Source organism: Cetorhinus maximus, chromosome 20 (assembly GCF_964194155.1).
Source record: "Cetorhinus maximus chromosome 20, sCetMax3.hap1.1, whole genome shotgun sequence".
NCBI classification, from domain to species: domain Eukaryota; kingdom Metazoa; phylum Chordata; class Chondrichthyes; order Lamniformes; family Cetorhinidae; genus Cetorhinus; species Cetorhinus maximus.
This window is the reverse complement of record NC_135898.1, coordinates 42,676,499-42,697,669: the sequence shown is the minus strand read 5'-3', so window position 1 is coordinate 42,697,669 and position 21,171 is coordinate 42,676,499. Positions and strand designations below refer to the sequence as shown.

Sequence of the window (21,171 nt, the reverse complement as noted above, 5' to 3'; positions counted from 1 at the left end):
GACTCCATTCTTCTATCCAGTCCCTCAATTAGGCTAAGCCAGGCTGAAAACCTGTGAATCGTTAATTAACCCAGAGTTGATTGTCAAAAGCCTGCCTGTCACCCAGATCACTGATTGCCAGCTACACACTGTTGTCAGCAGCATTGGCTCTACAGCCTGGACAGCTTTCCATGAACATCTCTGCCTCTCCAATTCTCTCTTCACCTTTAAAATCATCTCACCAAATTAGCATTGTGCCACACCTTTTATTCTCATTCCACAGCTTAGCAAATTTCCTTTACTTTCTCTGAAGCATTTTGAATGTTACTCTATACAAAAGGCGCTATATCAATGTAAGTTGTTATTGTTGTTACAGTCCCACACAGATGTTACCTTTTTATTGTGTGAAATATGCCATTTAGGAAGAAGAATGGGATAGCACAATATAACAAAAAGTATTCGGGATCAGAAATACCTGGGGGTTCATACAAACAAGGTGGCAGGGCAAGTTGATAAAGCTGTTAAAAAGAGTGCAGACTGTAAAAGCAGAATGTTATAAACCTTTATACATTCCCAGTTAGGTCTTGGCTGGAGTGTTGTGCCCAAATCTGTACACCAAACTTTAGAAAGGATGTCAAGGCCTTGGTGAGGGTGTAGAGAAGATTTATCAGATTTATTTCAGTAAGAGGGACATCAGCTATGTGGAGAGACTACAGAAACTGGGATTGGTCTCTTTGGTGCAGCCTACATTAAGGGTAGATTTAATAGATGTATTCAAAATGATGAAGTGTTTTGATAGAGTAAATAAGGAGAAACTGTTTCCATTAGCGAGAGGGTCAATAAAACGGCCTTGGATTTATATAGTACTCACCACCAACTCAGGACCTCCCAACGCAATCTACAGCCAATGAAATACTTTTGAGATGTAGTCACTGTTGTAATGTCGCAAACATCGTGGTCAACTTACGCACAACAAACTCCCACAAACAGCAATATGATAGATTATCTGTTTTTGTAATATTGATTCAGGGATAAATATTGACCAGGGCATTGGGGATAACTCACCTGCTCTTCTTCAAACTAGTGCTATGAGATTTTTTTAATGTCCAGCTCAGAATGCAGACACGCACAGGCAGAAAAGCGATGGAGAAAAACAGATGAGAAATCATATCAAGTCATTGGGAAGTCGTGACCTTGCTTCTAATAAATAAATTTAGTGGCTTTAGATTACATGCAATACATTCACAATTCAATGGGATACAAACATACGAATTAGGAGCAGGAGTAGGCCACTCGGCCCCTTGAGCCTGCTCCACAATTCAATAAGATCACGGATGATCTGATTGTAACCTCAATTCCACATTCCCAATCTCAACTCCACATTCCCACCTATCCCCCAACAACCTTTCACCACCTTGCTTATCAAGAATCTGTCTACCTCTTTGAAAATATTCAAAGAGTCTGCTTCCACCACCTTTTGAGGAAGAGAGTTCCAAAGACTCACGACCCTCTGATAGAAAGAATTTCTTCTCACCTCTATTTTAAATGGGCAACCCCTTATTTTTAAATAGTGGCACCTAGTACTAGATTCTCTCACAAGAGGAAACATCCTTTCCACATCCAACCTGTCCAGTCCCCTCAGGATCTTATATGTTTCAATCAAGTCACCTCTTAGTCTTCTAGACTCCAGTGGATACAAGCCTAGTCTGTCCAATCTTTCCTCACCAGGCATTAATCTAGTAAAACTTCCTCTGAACTGCTTCCAAAGCATTTACATCCTTCCTTAAATAAGGAGGCAAATACTGTACACAGATGTGGTCTCACCAATGCTCTGTATAACTGGAGCATAACCTCCCTACTTTTATATTCAATTCCCCTCACAATAAACAATAACATTCTATTAGCTTTCCTAATTACTTGGCTTGGTGGTTGGATTTTTGCAGATATCACACCTATTTCAACATAGTGTGAGGTTTGAACCTTTGAAATGAGAGTGCTACCACTGATATTGTTTAATATACTTCCCAACTTTTAAAAGGAGGGACAGATGAATTCTTTAACCTTTTTAATCCAGACATGCTTACAGATTTAGTGGCATACCATAACAGCACAGCGACTGTTTAGGGGGCAATTTCAGAAGGACTTTCTTTCTCCACACAATACCTTGTTCACCTCCAACCTTCATAGGAACATAGGAACAGGAGCAGGCCACTTAGCCCCTCGAACCTGTTCCACAATTCAATGAGATCATGGCTTATCAGTGACTTACTTCCATCAACTCGCCTTTGCCCCATTTTCCTTCGTAACTGTAGGTAGCAAAAAATCTATCCATCTCAGGTTTAAAAGTTGCAATTGATCCAGCATCAATTGCTGTTTGTGGAAAAGAATTCCAAACTTCTACCACTACCTGTGTGTAAAAGTGTTTCCTCATTTCATTCCTGAAAGATATGGTTATAATTTTCAGCACATGCCCCCTTGACCTAGACTCCCAACCAGCACAAAGAGTTTCTATCTACCCTATCTGTTCCCCTTAACATCTTGGAAACTTCAATCAAATCATCCAGTAATCTTCTTAAGTCCTGGTACTACAACCTCAGCTCTTGCAATTGCTCCTTATAATTTGATCTTTGGAGTCTAGGTATCATTCTGGTAAACCTATGCTGCACCAAGACCAATACTTTTTACAAGGTGTGGTGCCCAGAACTGCTCAGAGCACTTCAGGGCTTTGTATAGCTGAAGCATGATTTCTATCCCCTTGTATACTTGTCCTCCAGATATAAGGGCAGGGTCCCATTGAACCTCACTTAAATCCCTTTTACTTTCACAGAGTAAATGGGATCCAGTATCTCATTAGCCTTTTCGATTATTTCTTGCTCATAACATTTTAATGATCTGTGTACCTGCACTTCCAAGTCTCTCTGGGCATCCCGAAGTTTTTCACCACTTAGAAAGAAACTTGCTCTATTCTTTTTAGGTCCAAAGTACATTTGCCTGCATTGAAATCCATTTATTTAAAATAACTTTAAAAGATAGTACCCAAGAGATCTGAGAAAGAAAGTCTTGGGATATTCTTATAACCTTCCAAAAATAGAACTTCAATATATCCTAATACTCTTTCTTTAAGGAGTTATACATGTGCTTGGCTGTTAATGCCTTAGCTCAAATTTATTAATGTAATTTTATGTAAAAACAAACCCAGGAACTAAAAACTGCTGGTGAAAGCTCACATACCTGAAACATTAACTCTGTTTCTCATTCCACAGATGCTGCCTTTATAACCTTCCGAATATTTCTAACATTTTCAGTTTTTAATTTCAGATTTCCAGCATCCACAGGTATTTTACTTTTCATCTAGAAGCTGCTAACAGCTGTGGCAATGATAATGCTTGGACTCTAAACTAGGAGTTTAAAATCCTGCTGAAAATTCCAATTCAGAATTTAGATGAGAAATCCCAGGGCAGTTTTATCCAGTGCAGGTCTGCTTAAGCTATTGGGTGATCTCCAGAATGAAATGAGGGCATGTCAAGAATCTAACTTTATGTGAACTACAGCTCTGGTCCAGATCAGAATATGATACTGTGCAGTTGGGATGGACCAGGGAACGTATATAATCACATGTAAGTCCAAATGAGTATAAAGGAACTGAGAATGTCAACAGCAAATTAAATATTCAACTGCAAGGTTAACACTTTTACTATAATACTTTGCCTAAGTTGGGAATTGCATACATCGAGCTAATGCAATATGTGAATAAATGTGTGGTAGAAATCTTCTGAGTGGAAACTCTGATTACAATGGCTTTCTGTCCAAGCGAAAATAATTTTGTAATCTTGCAGAACTTTTCCTATTGCACATTACTGAGATCTGGAAGTTCCTATCAAAGAGTAATTTCTTGAACAATTGTGAAAGAGTTCTGTTAATATCTTTGAGAATCCTAACGTAACCTGGCATTTAGCCAGTGCACTTATTCAGCAATTCAGCAGGTTAAAAATGCTGTTCTCTATTTTCAGCTGCTAATCTTGGGTTATTGTATTCTTTGACAATGCCCCTTAACCAATTGCTATGCTTTTACTATATGCCACTAAATCTGTAAGTATGCCTGGATCAAAAAAGTTAAAGAATTCACCTGTCCATACCCTTTAAAAGTTGGAAAATATATTAAATAATATCAGTGGTAGTTGTTACAACCAGGTTAGAAGCAGTGAACTGACTCCTTTCTTTGTCCCACTCCTGGAGCAGAATATTCAGGTCAGCGATCACGTGTGCACACAACCCGCTCGAGCATAAAGTAGCGCATATTAACGTCAGGCAAGCGTCCTGACGTCATCTTGTGTTCGCACGATATTTCAGTCAGCGGGCATGTGCAAAAGTCGGAAGCATGCTCGCCAACAATTAAGAGGGCAATTAAACCCGCTAAAGTTGGAATTGTCCCTGAATTTTGGTGGTCAGTCCACCCTTACGGTTGGCGGATGGGTGAATCGGCCAGACGACCTTTACATTTTTCCAAGGTTGGGATGAGGTTTCCTTTATTATATAAAAAAATAAAAAGCGATGGACAGAATTTTTATAATGTATATGCTCAGGTGGCTGATGCTTGGACATTTTTGTTCTGACTTTGAAATCTTTATTTTAATACTTTCGAAGTCTTCAGCTCCCTGAGGCAGCTCTTTGCCTTCAGGGAGCTTTCATTCTGCACTCGCCCGCACCCGCGCATACATCAGTGCCCGCCCTCCTCCCACCCCCACCCCAGCAGCGCTGAGCATTTCAGCGCGCGCTTCACACTGGCTGCCCGTTAATTGGCCAGACAGCGTGAAATCGTGGTCAAGGGTTGATCGAGGTCGGCTGTCCTTTCCCCGGCCACTCCCAGGCCCGCTGCTCGTGCCCACACGCCAACCTAAAAATCCTGCCCCTGGGCTGGTTATAATAGACTTCAAATTTAAAAAAGGTGATATTGCAAACTCAATATATATAATTGTGTGTAGCTCGGTGTAAGAAATAAGCCAGATTCCTTAAGTTAACAAGTAAAGAGGTAGTTTCTTTTAATACATTCATTTATGGAATGTGGGCATCGCTGGCTAGGCCAGCATTTATTGTCCATATCTAATAGCCCTTGAGAAGGTGGTGATGAGCTGCCTTCTTGAACTGCTGCAGTCCATGTGGTGCAGGTACACCCACAGTGCTGTTAGGAAGGAATTCCAGGATTTTGACCCAGGACAGTGAAGCAACAGCGATATATTTCCAAGTCAGGATGGTAAGTGACTTGGAGGGGAACTTCCAGGTGATTGTGTTCCCATGAATCTGCTGCCCTTGTCCTTCTAGACGGTAGTGGTCGTGGGTTTGGAAGGTGCTGTCTAAGGAGCCTTGGTGAGTTCCTGCAGTGCATCTTGTAGATGGTACACACTGCTGCTACTGTTCTTCGGTGGTGGAGGGAGTGAATGTTTGTGGATGTGGTGCCAATCAAGTGGGCTGCTTTGTTCTGGATGGTGTCAAGCTTTTTGAGTGTTGTGGGAGCTGCAGTCATCCAGGCTAGTGGACAGTATTCCATCACACTCCTGACTTGTGCCTTGTAAATGGTGGACAGGCTTTGGGGAGTAAGGAGGTGAATTACTCACTGCAGAATTCCTAGCCTCTGACCTGCTCTTGTAGCCACAGTATTTATATGGTTATTCCAGTTTAGTTTCTGGTCAATGATAACTCCCCAGGATGTTGATATTGGGGGATTTAGCAATGGTAATGCCATTGAACATCAACGGGTGATGGTTAGATTCTCTCTTGTTGGAGATGGTTATTGCCTGACATTTGTGTGGCATGAATGTTACTTGCCACTTGTCAGCCCAAACCTGGATATTGTCCAGGTCTTGCTGCATTTGGGCATGGACTGTTCCAATATCTGAGGAGTCGCGAATGGTGCTGAACATTATGCAATCATCAGCGAACATCCCCACTTCTGACCTTATGATGGAAGGAAGGTCATTAATGAAGCAGCTGAAGATGGTTGGGCCGAGGACACTACCCTGAGGAACTCCTGCAGTGATGTCCTGGAACTGAGACAATTGACCCCCAACAACCACACTCATCTTTCTTTGTGCCAGGTCTGACTAGCTAAGAGCTTTCCCCCTGATTCCAGTTTTGCTAGGGCTCCTTGATGCCACACTTGGTTAAATGCTGCCTCAATGTCAAGGGCAGTCACTCTCACCTCACCTCTGGAGTTCAGCTCTTTTGTCCATTTCTGAACCAAAGATGTAATGAGGTCAGGAGCTGAGTGACCCTGGCGGAATCTAAACTGAGCGTTAGTGAGCAGGCTATTGCTAAGAAAGTGTCACTTAATAGCACTGTTAATGACCCCTTCCATCACTTTACCGATGATCGAGAGTAGACTGATGGGATGGTAATTGGCTGGGTTAGATTTATCAAGCTTTTTGTGTGCAGGACATACCTGGGCAATTTTCCACTTTGCCAGGTAGATGCCAGAGTTTCAGTTGTACTGGAACAGCTTGGCTAGGGGTGCGGCAAGTTCTGGCGCACAAGTCTTCAGCATTATTGCCAGAATATTGTCAGGGCCCATAGCCTTTGCCATATCCAGTGCCTTCAGCTATTTCTTGATATCACATAGAGTGAATCGAATTGGCTGAAGACTGGCATTTATGATGCTGGGGACCTCCGGAGGAGATTGAGATGGATGAGCACTTCTGGCTGAAGATTGTTGCGAATACTTTGGCCTTATCTTTTGCACTGATGTGCTGGGCTCCTCTATCATTGAGGATGTGGATATTTGTGGAGCCTCTTCCTCCAGTGAGTTGTTTAATTGTCCACCACCATTCCAGACTAGATATGGCAGGACTGCAGAGTTTAGATCTGATCCGTTAATGGTGGAATCGCTTGGCTGTCTATCACTTGCTGCTTATGCTGTTTGACATGCAAGTAGTCCTGTGTTGTAGCTTCATCAGGTTGACACCACATTTTTAGGTGTGCCTGGTGCTGCTCCTGGCATGCCCTCCTGCACTCTTCATTGAACCAGGGTTGATCCCCTAGTTTGATGGTAATGGTAGAGTGGGGGATATGCCGGGCCATGAGGGTACAGATTGTGTTCAAGTACAATTCTGCTGCTGCTGATGGTCCACAGCGCCTCTTGGATGCCCAGTCTTGAGTTGCTACATCTTTTCGAAACCTATTCCAATTAGCAAGGGGGTGGTGCCACACAACACGATGGGGGATATCCTCATTGTGAAGACGGGACTTTGTTTACACAAGGACTGTGCAATGGTCACTCCTACCGAAACTGTCATGGACAGACGCATCTGTGGCAGGCAGGTTGGTGAGGATGAAGTCAAGAATGTTTTTCCCTCCTGTTGGTTCCCTCACAACCTGCCACAGACTCAGTCTAGCAGCTATGTCCTTTAGGACTCGGTCAGCTCAATCAGTAGTGGTGATACCGAGTCACTCTTAGTGATCAACATTGAAGCCCTCCACCCAGAGTACATTCTGCGCCCTTGCCACCATTAGTGCTTCCTCTAATTTGTGTTCAACATCGAGGAGCACTGATTCATCAACTGAGGGGAGCGAGGGGGGTTGCAGTACGTGGTAATGAGCAAAAGGTTTCCTTGCCCATGTTTGACCTGATGCCATGAGATTTCAAGGGTTTGGGAGTCGATGTTGAGGACTCCCAAGGCAACTCCCTCCCGACTGTATACCACTGTGCCACCACCTCTGCCGGTGGGACAGGACATACCCAGGGATGGTGATGGTGGTTTCTGGGGCATGATCTGTAAGGTATGATTCTGTGAGTATGACTATGTCAGACTGTTGCTTGACTAGTCCATGAGACAGCCCTCCCAATTTTGGCACAAGCCCCCAGATGTTACTAAGGAGGATTTTGCAGGGTCAACAGGGCTAAGTTTGCCGTTGTCGTTTCCGGTGCCTAGGTTGATGCTGGGTGGCCTCTCTGGTTTCATTCCTTTTTATTGACTTTTTAATGGTTTGATTGAACTGAGTGGCTTGCTAGGCCATTTCAGAGGGCACTTTAAGAATCAACCACATTACTGTGGATCTGGAGTCACATGTAGGCCAGACCAGGTGAGAACATTATTGAACTAGACATTAGTGAAGTAGATAGGTTTTGACGACAATTGACAATGGTTTCATGGTCATCATTAGAATTTTAATTCCAGGTTTTTATTGAATTCAAATTCCAGAATCTGCCGTGGTGCGATTTGGACCCTGGTCCCCAAAGCATTACCCTGCGTCTCTGGATTGCCAGTCCAGTGACAATACCACTATTCCACTGCCTCCCCTAAGTATATTAAAGTATTACTAAACTATTACTAAATTGAACTATTACTAAATTATTACTAAAACTCAGTTAAAGATGCAGAAATTATTAACAAATGGTTTAAAATGTACAAATATGTTCAACTACCCACTAATACAAAAACAACACACATACAACCTCTCAAACATGCAAAAAAAAACTCCACAGAGTATCAAATCTTAAAACTTGGTCAAGTAAAAAGTGAAGTTAGAAAAAAAAATATTCACAGACTGTCTGGATGCTTGTTTACAGCTGAAGGGTCACATTCCACAGTAGCTGTTGGTACTTGGGTTTCTCACTGGAGTAGTTGTTCAGCAGTTGGGGCTGGCTGATTCTTTTTTCTCTTGGAGACAGTGGAGTTGATTCAGAATCCTCCTTTAAGGACTCTCAGTTTGCAGCAATGAGGTCTTCTGGTGGGTTTTCAAATCACAAACAGCTCAGCTTTGATAAGAAAGGTTTCTGAGAAAGAGGGGGTAAGGTTGATGCCCCTTCTATCCCTGTGGCAGTCTCTCTGACTGTTAATATTCAGTATATTTTACACCCAAGAGTTGGGTCATGTGACCTCTTTCTAGTTTCAATCTGGGCTTATCTTAGCCACTGTCTCTGAGAGCTCTGTAGACTTTGTCTCCATAAAGCAGCTTGTATCCTTCACAAATGCAACATAGTAGCTGCTGTAGGCCAGTGTTCTTTGCTTAGCAAAAGGATTCTTCTCAAAATGTTTTATATGTCCAGCCGCTGACATTATAAAGTAATATTCTATAAAAAACATCTTCATAACATTGTACTCTCACTTCATAGGTGCAAATCTCACTCCAAGTACACAGAATCTAGGGTGACGCTCCAGTCCAGAGCTAGTAATGTATTGTTAGATACACTGTCCTTTTGGATAAAAAATCAACTGAAGTCACGTCTGCCTAATCAGGCGGATGTAAAAGATCCCATGGCACTATTCAAACAAGTACAAGGGTAATCTGGTCAATCAGCATCGGTGGAGAAGAAATCAGTCAACGTTTCGAGTCTTCATGACCCTTCGGCAGAACTGAAGCTGAAACTATGCTTCAGTTCTGCCGAAGGGTCATGAAGACTCGAAACGTTAACTGATTTCTTCTCCACCGATGCTGCCAGACCTGCTGAGTTTTTCCAGGTAATTCTGTTTTTGTTTTGGATTTCCAGCATCCGCAGTAGCTTTTAGCTTTTTGTTTTAATCTGGTCAATCGTTACCTCTAAATAAATACCACTAAGAACACACTATCTGGTCAATCATCTTCATCCCATTGCTGTTTGTGGAAATTTACTCTGCATAGATAATGGCACAATATGATCAGCCAAACTTTGGATGGGTTTCTCCTTTAACTCAACTCAAAACAGCAATTGGTCTGTCCCATTCATATGGCTGTCTTTCAAGTTATGCAATGTAACAAGAATCGAGTTACACTGCACTTTTAGACAAATTGTTGAGGTTTTTGATGCAATTAATCTGCATCATAAAGTTTCCCCTTAGCTTTAGTGTAACTATCTCACACTTTTTTTCTAGCTTTCTTATCCTAATTTTAAATAGTTCTGAATTTAAAATAGCTTAGTTAACACTTCAGCAATTCAACTTTGACCATCTATTTTATATCTAACATGTTAATTGTTTGCTAACTTTACGTGGCTGGCATGCATAGGATTTACAAAGGTATCTCCCCAGAGCGGAATTCTGAATCCATGTGTTATGTTATGCATGATGGATAATATCATTCCATTATAAATAGAAGATTCTTATTCCAGTAGTAACATGAGTGGTAAAGTTCCAAATTCATTAAATTCTTGTGGATTGAATAAAAATAGCAACATGATTATCTATTGACTGTTCTGCTCAATAGTTTTAATGGGGGCTGCTTTAAAACACTGAGACTATGTATTGTATCTTTTCACTGAGGCATGGCTGTCATCTTGAAAATCGAAACCAGGTCTCGGATGGAACAAGTACAAATGGAAATACTAGTATTCAAAACTGATGCATATCTCTTCTTTTAAAACCTGCAAATGCTGTCATCCTTTTGTCTCTTCCAATGGAAATAAAGGTTCAACTAAAAGTTTGAAGCAAATTCATTGGGCTGAATTTTGTCGTCGGTGAGCAGGGGGCGGGGCCTGCTCGCCGACACGTCAAATGACGCGGGATGACGTCGGGCGCAACTCGCGATGTCATCCTGCCTCATTTAAATTTTCAGGAAGGTGGGGGCACAGCAAAATCAGCTGCGGGCCCGCCGACCTGTCAATGGCCAATTGAGGCCATTGACAGGAGCATTTAAATAATTAAAGGACCTGCCCGTCCAACCTTAAGGTTGGCGGGCAGGCCAGGAGCCCCTGCGGCAAACAGAGAAAACATGAAACCCTATCCATGGGCGGGATGAGGTTTCATGCAGGGTGTTAAAAATTTTAATAAAGTTACTCTGTAAATTATGAACATGTCCCATCTCATGTGACACTGTCACATGAGGGGGACATGTTAGGGAATTTTTTTTTTCTCTTTTTAATATTGTTCAAAGTGGAAGCGATCTCCCTGAGGCTGCACTTAGCCTCAGGGAGATGTGCGCTCTTCCGTGCGCATGCGCGAAAGAGCACACTCTCGCTTTTAGGGAAACCCCCCTCGCTTGCACAGGAAGCGCATAGTGCTTCCCGCCGGACGTCACGCTGGGCGGGCCTTAATTGGCCCGCCCACATAAAATGGCAGTGCGGCCCACTTCGCGGGCAGAGATCGGCTCCCTGCCTGCTGGAGATTGGGTCGGGCCCGCCCACCCGACAGGCAGAAAATTCTGCCCATTGTCGAATTAAATGCTCTTAGCCCATTGCTGCTCATTAAAGAAAAATGAAACGATTTGAGTAAAAATTCTTTATGGGTAACTATGAGACCAGATGATTCATTATTACCTTAAATAAGTGAGCGACAAAAAACATGCTTGATAGCATATGACAAGTTTGGATAGTGCTGACTCCTAACCTCAGATGAATGGAGCAGGCCAGGTAGGATGACGAAATGTAGGCAGGAATACTGGGTTAGAATGGGGATTAGACTGATTCTGTGATATATTAGAGATGGAAGGAGTGTGAAGGGAAACCTCAAAGCCACGGAGATAGTCAGGGTGGAGAACAGAATCTTGTAAAATAGTTTTCTTTATTCATTCATGGAATGTGGGCCTCGCTGGCTGGGCCAGCATTTATTGCCCATCCCTAGTTGCCCTTGAGAAGGTGGTGGTGAGCTGCCTTCTTGAACCACTGCAATCCATGTGGTGTAGGTACACCCACAGTGCTGTTAGGAAGGGAGTTCCAGGATTTGACCCAGCGACAATGAACGAATGGTGATATATTTCCAAGTCAGCATGGTGAGGTGACCATTAACATCTCAGCTAAATCAGATATTATCCTTGACAGGATAAAGATATCATAATAAAGGTTATTTAATATCTGGCACTGCTTACTTCTAATCCATTACTTGCTGGATTTGAAAGATAGAAAGAATGCGTTAGTGTGTGAGGGAGAGACATATTGGTTGCAGAAGGAGGGTGGGGAACTAAGTATAAAGATAACAAAGATATGAGTAAAGATCTTCTATCCTAAGAAATCCATATGCACTTCAGGATATTCTGACATCATTAAAAGGTGCTCAATAAATACAATGCCTTTCCTTATAATACTGGTACATGGTTTACCCCCATCACCCCTTTGTCCAAGCATCTCTTAAGACAATCAATATATAAAACTTCCAAGAAGATGAGATTCTATCAAATTTCTCCCACAAGTAATATCAATCTTCTGTTGTACATGATTACTTATGAGATGGAGAAAATGTATGTGTTGTTTGGTGGAATGAAAAAAAATCAGAGAGTCAACAGATTGGTGAGATTTTTCAGTTAATGTTAGACCATGGTTTTCAATAATCAATAGATGTCCTTATGAATGTATTGTCCCATTAAGTGTCTTGATGTGATTTGTACATATGATTGTAATGGGCACTCCAGTGTACTATGTTGAAAGTAAAGGATTGAATGCCAGGCCTTTAGTCTGATCTCCATCTCCATCTAATTCAAGATGTGCTGCTAGATTCTTTCAAATGTTAGTAAATTTTGCAGATTCAAGTCAAATTTTAATGTATATTGACTTGTAGCAGTTGAATCTATTCTTGAAACGTAGTTTATTTTACCCTATTAATGATTGATCTATTTATCAACTGGATTGTTCATTTTTGATTATATAAAAATGTGATTCCTTTAATTGTACAGAGTCCATTTATATTTCATTGACAATGAATAAATATAAATCTACATCATAATACACAGAATTGCATAGAATATACCAGCACTGAAACAGACCATTTGGCCCAACAGGTCCACGCTAATGCTCATGCTCCATTTGAGAGTTCTCCCACCTTACTTTATCTCACCCTATCACCATATCCTTTCTCCTTCATTTTATTTTTGAAAAATATACGTTATTCATAACACATCTGGAAGAACATTACAAAACATTTCTAAATGGCCATCACAAAAAGTACAATCATTTTCAACTTTTACACATGGGTCATGAAGTGCTTCAATACAATCAATGAATATTACAGTCATTTCAATATAGGCATTACAGACAGTCAGACAGTGCAATGGTATTGGAGTTATCAACATTCATCATGTTACACTCTGCAGTACTTCAATACAATTATGATACATTTAATACTCACTACATGCATTTATTGTGAGTTGTATAGCCTGAGGGGTCTATACCTTTCCCAGCCCCTCGGTGCACTATGGCAGAACGGTCTTAGACAGCGACCTTTCCCCATTGCGCTATGTTCTTTCTCCTTCATGTACCTATCTAGCCTCCCCAGAGAGCTAAGGGATGAGCTAAGAGTGGGACCGCTTTAGGTTTGGGTTTGCTTGAAGGTGACATATTACAGTCAAAGTGAGATTGACACTGTATGGCAGACTTTGTAATACAATATGTGATCTAATATTGATGATTAAACAGACAGATTGGCTCATTGATGGAGCAGGGAGAGGTCAACATTGCATGTGGGTTTATATGTTTCAATGAGATCCCCTCATTCTTCTAAACTCGTGAATACAGGCCTAGTTGGCCCAATCTCTCCTCATACAATAATCTTGCCATCCCAGGAATCAGTTTTCTGAACACAGGGAAGTGGGTGTGCCATAAGAACAGGTGTAGTCATTTCATCCTTCAAACCTGTTCTACCATTTAATTAGATTGTGGTTTTTGGCAAATTCAACTGCCCAGCCTTCTGTAGGAGGGAGTTCCAGATTTCTACTCACCTTTGATTGAGAATGTTCTCCTTGATTTCACCCCCAAATGAGCTCTAATTTTAAAATTGCTCCTCCTGAATCTGGAATGCCTCAGAAGAGGAAATAGCTTCTCTGCATCTCTTGCTCACTTCATGTAGCATCCTTGTTGTCTGAGGGTTTCTAATTCTGGTTCTCCACACATACCCATGCCATGATATCACAATTGGACAAGGAGAAGATGCAGGCTGCAAGAACTACCTCAGTCAATATGGGAACTGAAACAGCACTACTGGCATTATTAAACACCAAGCTCGAGTCGACTGAGCTACCCACCCTTCTACTCATTATTGATTTTATGAATCCTTCAATCATTGTAAATATCTCAATTAGATCACCCCTCAACCTTCTAACTCAAGAGAATACAACCCCTGTTCATGTAACCAATCCTTGTAATGTTTTATTTAACTACTCATTCATTGAATGTAGGCAGCATTGGCAAGACCAGCATTTATTGCCTCTCCCTAACTGCTCTTGAGTAGGTGCCTTGAGCCACTGCCTTGATCTGCTGCAGCCTATGTACACCAAGGTAGCAACTTCCATGATTTTGACTCAGCGACAATGAGGAAACACCAATATATTTCACAGTCAGGATGGTGTGTGACTGGTAATGGTGCCCATGTGCCTGCTGTCCTGGTCCTTCTAGGATGACAGACATCCCAGGTTTGGTAGGTGCTGTCAAAGAAACCTTAGCGAGTTGCTGAATTTATTTATTTGCTGGCTAGGCCAGCATTTACTGCCCATCCTTAATTTGCCTTTGTTCAGAGGGCATTTAAGAGTCAACCACATTGCTGTGGGTCTGGAGTCACATGTAGGCCAGACCAGCAGATTTCCTTTCCTAAAGGTCATTAGTGAACCAGGTGGATTTTTACAACAATTGATAATCAAGTCATCATCAGACTTATAATTCCATATTTTTATTTGAATTCAAATTCCACCATCTACCATGGCAGGATTCAAACCCAAGTCCCCAGAGCATTACCCTGGGTCTCTGGATTACTAGTCCAGCAACAATACCACTACGCCATCACCTCCCCACTTGTTTTAGGTAGTGGATGAGGTGCTAATCGTGAGGGCTGTCGGATGATATCAAGCTTCTTGAGTGTTCCAGAAGCTGCATTCATCCAAGCCAGGTGGAGAATATCATCACACTCCTGTGCCCGATTGATGGCGGAAAGGCTTTGGAAATCTGGTGGTGAATGCCAGCTGCTTTTATAATCAGTGTTTAGTTGACTGGTCCAGTTAACTTCTGGTCAATTTTGACGAGCAGCCCTGGCAGAATCCAAAGTAACATTGGTGGGAGGCTGCTGCTGAACAAATGTCACTTGATAGCAGAGTCGGCAATACCTTTCATAATTTTGCAGATAATTAAGAGTATGGTTGCAAATTGGATCTTTAGGGGAAGAGATGCAAATTCACCTGGGTAATTGGGAAATCTATTCATACAGATTTTGTAGTTGTTTTGTTTAGGAACATTTTGAGCAAGATGATGATTGGCTTCTCTCAATGTCAGATACTCAACTGACCAACAGAGCACTAACCTACTCTAAGGTTGCTCCATTCCAAACCCATTTCAACCATTTGGTTGCATTACAGCAACATGTGAAAAATAAAACTGAGGAATCAGAAGAAAGAAATTCCTTCAGTTTTTCCACATTTTCAAACAGCTGTTTAAATCTAAAAGAGCAGATCAGAAAGAAACCGAGCACTTCTCTGATTCAGCATTAAGGTTAAAAACCACACCAAGACAGCATCTTTAGCTCATTGGGAAATGCCTTATCATCACATGGGAAGTTCATGAGAAAATGAAGTAGCTTTATGAAAAAAGTATACTAAAACCTATTGCTTTATATGTGAGGAAGAGCTGACTGCCACAGTAGGTCAGTATGGTAGTGGAATGTTGCGGTGAAGCAGACAGGTCTCCTGTCTATGACGTTAAGGCCTTACAGTGGCTGTATTGAAATGTTCCTTCCTCACTCCAGCCGAGGCACATTGGAACAGGAACACTGTACACACGCTTCAACTATGGGCTGATGAAATACACTTGAGAAACTAACACACAATTGTTGATCTGAATAGTGCATTATAAATGGAGCAAACTTTTTTTTACAAATGCTTTTCACCAGACAGGAGACCTGTCTGCTTCACCGCAACATTCCGCTGCCTTACCGACCTACTGTGGCAGTCAGCTCTTCCTCACATATAAAGCAATAGGTTTTAGTATACTTTTTTCATAAAGCTACTTCATTTTTTCCCCCTTGGTGAGTCCCCAGTCAGAAGGTAGCTAGTCATCAGCCAATCTCTATTTGGTATCCATGGAAGGAAATACCAAAAGAACCAACATCACTGGGGAATAGGTCTGATTTCATACTGAACTGTGAAAGGTTCGCATTCATGAATGAACCACTGTTCATAATGCACAATCAACGTTTGTTGCAGACAGCACAGGCATACAAATGACATCCTACATAGCGCAGACAAGTACATACTGTACTTAGAAAGTGTTCAAAAAAGCAGCTTTGTATGAATTATGCCAGCCTATAGGTAATGAACACCTACATAATCTTGATAAAATACTGACCTATTCAGATCATTGGCTGTACTGAAAAATTCAGTACAATATTAAACACTTTTTAAAACTACTTCTATGAAAATTAGTGCTGTTCTCTTGTGTGTACACTCAAATTAAATATTCTGCTATTCTTAAATATATATTGACATTTGCATTATTCTATTAAATATATACTTGAATTAACAGTATTCTGCTGTGGGTATAGAATATATTCACATTAAAACAACTTGACTACCCTTTTATATTGACGTTGTGCTAGAAATGTATTTTATATTCATATTAGTACTTCTGCTCTGCTCAGACATATCTTCTCAAAGTTGCGATTTTTCTCTTTCCTGTGCTTTCTCTCAACATAAATAACCAAAGCCAGACTCCTGCTGCCCGGTGAAGACCAGTGACTACAGTGCGCTTTATCCATGATATGTGTGGCACTCAGTAAGCAATGCTGCACGACTATTAACTTCATTCGAATGATCGTAAGCCCCTACTTTCACCAAAACTGAAGTTCAATAAACGCAACCCTCGTTTGGCAGCCGAGTGTTATAGATTGGGACCCCCTGCTCTCCGCCTCCGTACAGAGTAGATGACATCGGAATCTGAACTGCAAATTTAATCTGAAACTGCTCTGCTGAAGGTTTCGCCCATTGTCTTACCGTGCACAGTTTCTTGTTGCCTGACATGTTGAGATGTGGAAGCGGGATTAGGAAGCTTTAGATAGGATTTCCCCCTCTTTCTCTCTCTCTCTCTTTCTCTGACTGTCTTGATGGAAGAGGCTGGGCTGAGATGGAAGCTAGATTGCTTTTTAAATCGTCCAGACACGTAGCAGTCCCCTCTCAGCAGCCCCAGAACCACCGATCTGCATATTAACACCAGCCACGTCATTGCCGGCTGGACGAAACACAGGAAACCAGTTTTACTCATCCACTTTGGAAAAGTGAAGAAAGAGGGCTGGTTCTAAAAGACATGTCTTCAGAAAACTGAGCACTAAGACAAGTTGCCGGGATCGAAAATCAAAAGGGGGCCTGAGGAACAATGTCATTCATACTTCCAGTTTATCCCAAAGCAAGGAGACGACACTATTCTGTCGCACACAAATTTACATCCCAAAGTGTGCCAAGGACGCATTCACTGTTTAACGACACTGAAGAGAGATATTTCTCAGTGTTAAAAAAGAATGTTTGGCACATCCCCGCCCCCAGCTATAATAAGTAAAATAATGCAGCCTTGATGGCGAAGATATGTAACTGTGCATTGATCAAATTTCATACACATCTACTAGATAACATACCATTGCTAGCTGAGTCCCCAGTCTCCTACCCATCCGTCTTCCGCCCGAACACTCTCTGGAGCTCATTTCTCTTCCCACCCCCAGCTCCTCTCCACCATCTCACTCAAAGTCCATTTACACAATCCAGTTATCACACACATCCAACCCTTACAGAAAAGTTCAGATTCCATTTTGCTTATCCTGTGAAGTGCCCTGGGGACCTTTTTTCTGAGTTAAAGCTAATGTGCAGGTAAACCAGTTTTGTTGGGGGCAATGGAATAGAGAAGTCTTGTAAAAATCATTGTCCTTTCTTACATTTTGTACAATCGGAGGAAACCTTCGGAATGAGGTTTTGAGGTGTTAAAAAAGGCACAGAATGTTTATAAGAATGGCTCTGATCGCTGCCCCCCACCACCACAATGGAAAGCTTTATGATTTGTCAAATTAGAGCATGAATATTCTATTCAAATGAATGGCAAAAACCTAGGATGTGATTGAAGGAGCTGTTACATGGCGGGGGTAGGAAGAGGAAAATGCAATCTTTAACACGGTGATGAGTAGCTATTGGGCTCAGCATCATTTGGTGAAAGGCTGGCCTCAAACCTGACTATGACAAATTGGAATTGTGCTTTGCGGTACTTGAGCCAAACGGTGATATTATATCTATACCTGAGGCTGTGAAATTGTTCTTTCTGAACAATTATAAGTTAGATTAGGGTCAGAATAACTCTTATTAACTTAATGCAACTGAGATTAATTGTGACAGAAATACTATAGAATTAAATATCAAAGCTGTTGCCTCAAATCTAGACATTCTTGTAATCAGATTAGATAGAACTAATTTTTTTTTTACCTACAATCAAATGTATTTTTCTAGGACAGCAAGAGGAACAGTAGGTCCTTTATTTAGAAAGTAAATATCTGGTAGAGTTTCAAATAGTGCAGGTAAAATTCCCTAATAGCCACTATCACTGACTGCTGTTCCTTCTACTCGATGCTGACATTCACAGGGACACTTTTACTTATCACAGCATTGCACCAATGTGGAAAGAGGTCACCAGTTACATTCGAGTTTCCTGATGATGCACTACTCATAAGCCTCGGTTTCTAAATTAACCTGCTTTTCTTCTGGAACCTTAATTTTGCCTCATTTTGACATTTGCAGAAGAAAATGTTGAGAGAACATAGCAGATTACATTAAAATTACAACACAGGAACTGGCTATTCAGCCCGACTGGCCTATACTGGTGTTTATGTTCCACATGAGCCTTCGCCCACCTCATTTCATCTGAATTTATCAGCATACCCACCTATTCCTTTCTCCCCCTTTTCATTATTTGGCTACCCCAGATAACGCTGGCAGCTGCTGTGTATTCTTCTTGTTAGATCTCCTTGGATCTTGGCTCTTGAAGTCATCCAAAACTCTGCTGCCTATTTCTTAACTCGTACCATGTTCTGCTCACCTATCACCACTGTGCTTGGTGACCTACATTGGCCCTTGGTCAAGCAATGTTTCGATTTTAAAATTCTCACTCTTGTTTACAAATCTCTCCATATCCTTGCCCCATCCCTGTCCCTGTAATCTCCTCCAGATCCACAACCCTCCGAAATACCTGTGCTCCTCTAATTATGGCTACTTAAGCTAATTTTAATCACACACCATTGCTGGTTGATACCTTCAGTGGCCTTGGTCCCAAGCTCTGGAATTCCCTTCATACATCTCTCCGCCTCTCTACCCTCTTTCCGCTTTAAGACGCTCCTTAAAAGGTACCTCTTTGACCAAGCATTTGGTCGCCTGACCTAACATCTCCTTTTGTGGCTCCATGTCATACTTTGTGTTCTAATGCTCCTGTGAAACATCTTGGGATGTTTTATTACATTAAAGGCACTATTATAAATATAATTTGTTGTTGTTAAGAAAGAGGTTTTGAAAATTGATTTCTGTGAGGTGCTATCCTTCTCTGGTGGATTGTGTCATTGTTTTGATCCTAGATTGAACATTCCAACCCTCAGTCAACCTTAGATTTTTAACATTGGCATTTTTATTGAAAGAAAATGTTTGACAATGTAATGCATCAAAGTATGACAACGGCCTAAGGTTGTTTGCAAACTTTGATTGTCATGCCTTCAAGGATCAGGCATATATGTGTCTGTGACCTTTGAGTTTTTTTTTCAGCCGCTGTTTGGGAATTTTTTCACTTTAAATAGCACTGTGAAAAACAATGCAACTAACTTGGATGCTGCACCCAAATTAGAGATAATTACTGGGGTTGCCGAATGTTGTGGCCATGCCCTGCCTGAACACAGATGGTGAGGGAAAGGAGGTCTTGCTGTGTGCACTGGCAACATAGTCCAGTTTATCAGCCACAACGCAGAACTTGTTTAGCACCACAACAAAAATTGCAAGAGCAAATCTGGTGGTTCCCCTGCCTCAAAGGGCATAACTGAAAATGGACATAATTGAAACAGCCATCAACAAAAAGCAATAAGGTAAAAAAAGGAAAAACACTAGTTACAGCATCAATCTTCAATAGTCCAGGACCTCTGTCACTCATACAGGGAAAGAAAAGAACTAAAGAATACTATTAAAAGCCCTGTCCTTTGAAACAGACTGCAGAGAGTGTATTCAAATGGTGACAATCAAATGGCCTGTAAAGGCCATTCTTGTGACTGGAATGATGCAGCCCATGTGGACAAGGACTTCATCTGTAGTGAACTTAATATAGGATCACTTGTTTACATGATAAAGCCAAACTACTAGAACTGTCAGAATGCAGATGAAGAGGAAGAGGCCTTGTGATGTGTAGTGGCAACAGGGCCCAGCTTACTGGCCATAACACAGATCCTGCTCAACAGTGTACCAAAGCTGCAAGCTAATGGCAGAATGTCATTATCGTGTTAAAACATGAAGATGTGTAGGTAATACAAGAGATTACCTAATACCTGACTCTTGGGTGCATATAAACTGGTTGTTCTGAATGAATAGAAGCACTAACAATAACAGAATCTAATTTGATTATTAATAGTTGTACAATCAGCAAGACCAGCTTTGACTGAGTCTTTGCTGATATGAACTCAGTTACCCTGGGAAAAACTGTCAGCCCTTTAGGGGGTACTGATTCCCATTGGCCCAGAATTTGCAGTCAGTGATGAAGTGATGTTGCTTGCCACTGACTTTGAAGAAAGCTGCCTACAAACGTCTAGCAATCCCTGTGACGTGGATTTCTCCTTTTCCAAACATCGGCTTGAATCTGGCGCCAAATCAAGGTCATCGCCAGGTGTCCCCAATAGTAATGGGTAAAGCAGAGTGCTCAGCCAATCACACTGAAGTATTCTCACAGACAGCAAGCTAAGCAATGAAAGTAACTGAACTTCTTCAATTCTAAGTTAAATTTTACAAATAGCAAAATAAACGTTTGGGACATTCACGTGGGTTTAAGGTAGAAGCTGAAATATTATAAACAAACATTCTTTTAAAAACTATGACTTTAAAAATGTGGATTATCTTAGCATAATGGACATATCTGTCCATAAGTACGAAATTCATCTTTCAGGGCCGGTGAGGTTGATCAGCAATAATTACGAATTTAGTGCATCATTAAAAATCAGTTATACTGATTCAATAAGGTGTAACTTTTTCAAAGGTTTTCATAGCAAGACTAAGTGAGTAAGGGTGGGATCTTCCATTTTAAAGTATAAATTGGGAGGCAGGAGT

At 41.4% G+C, this 21,171-nt stretch overlaps 1 protein-coding gene across 1 annotated transcript in view; it reads right to left on the bottom strand.

The window, feature by feature from the left end:
• The window catches only part of papss2b (3'-phosphoadenosine 5'-phosphosulfate synthase 2b), a 130,859-nt gene extending 113,790 nt beyond the window's left edge, over window positions 1-17,069 (bottom strand). The window contains exon 1 of the mRNA XM_078565947.1: window positions 16,843-17,069. Coding sequence (XP_078422073.1) covers window positions 16,843-16,869 — 27 coding nt within the window. The 5' untranslated portion in view covers window positions 16,870-17,069. The remainder of the gene's footprint in view (window positions 1-16,842) is intronic.
• Between the last annotated feature and the right edge of the window lie 4,102 nt (window positions 17,070-21,171).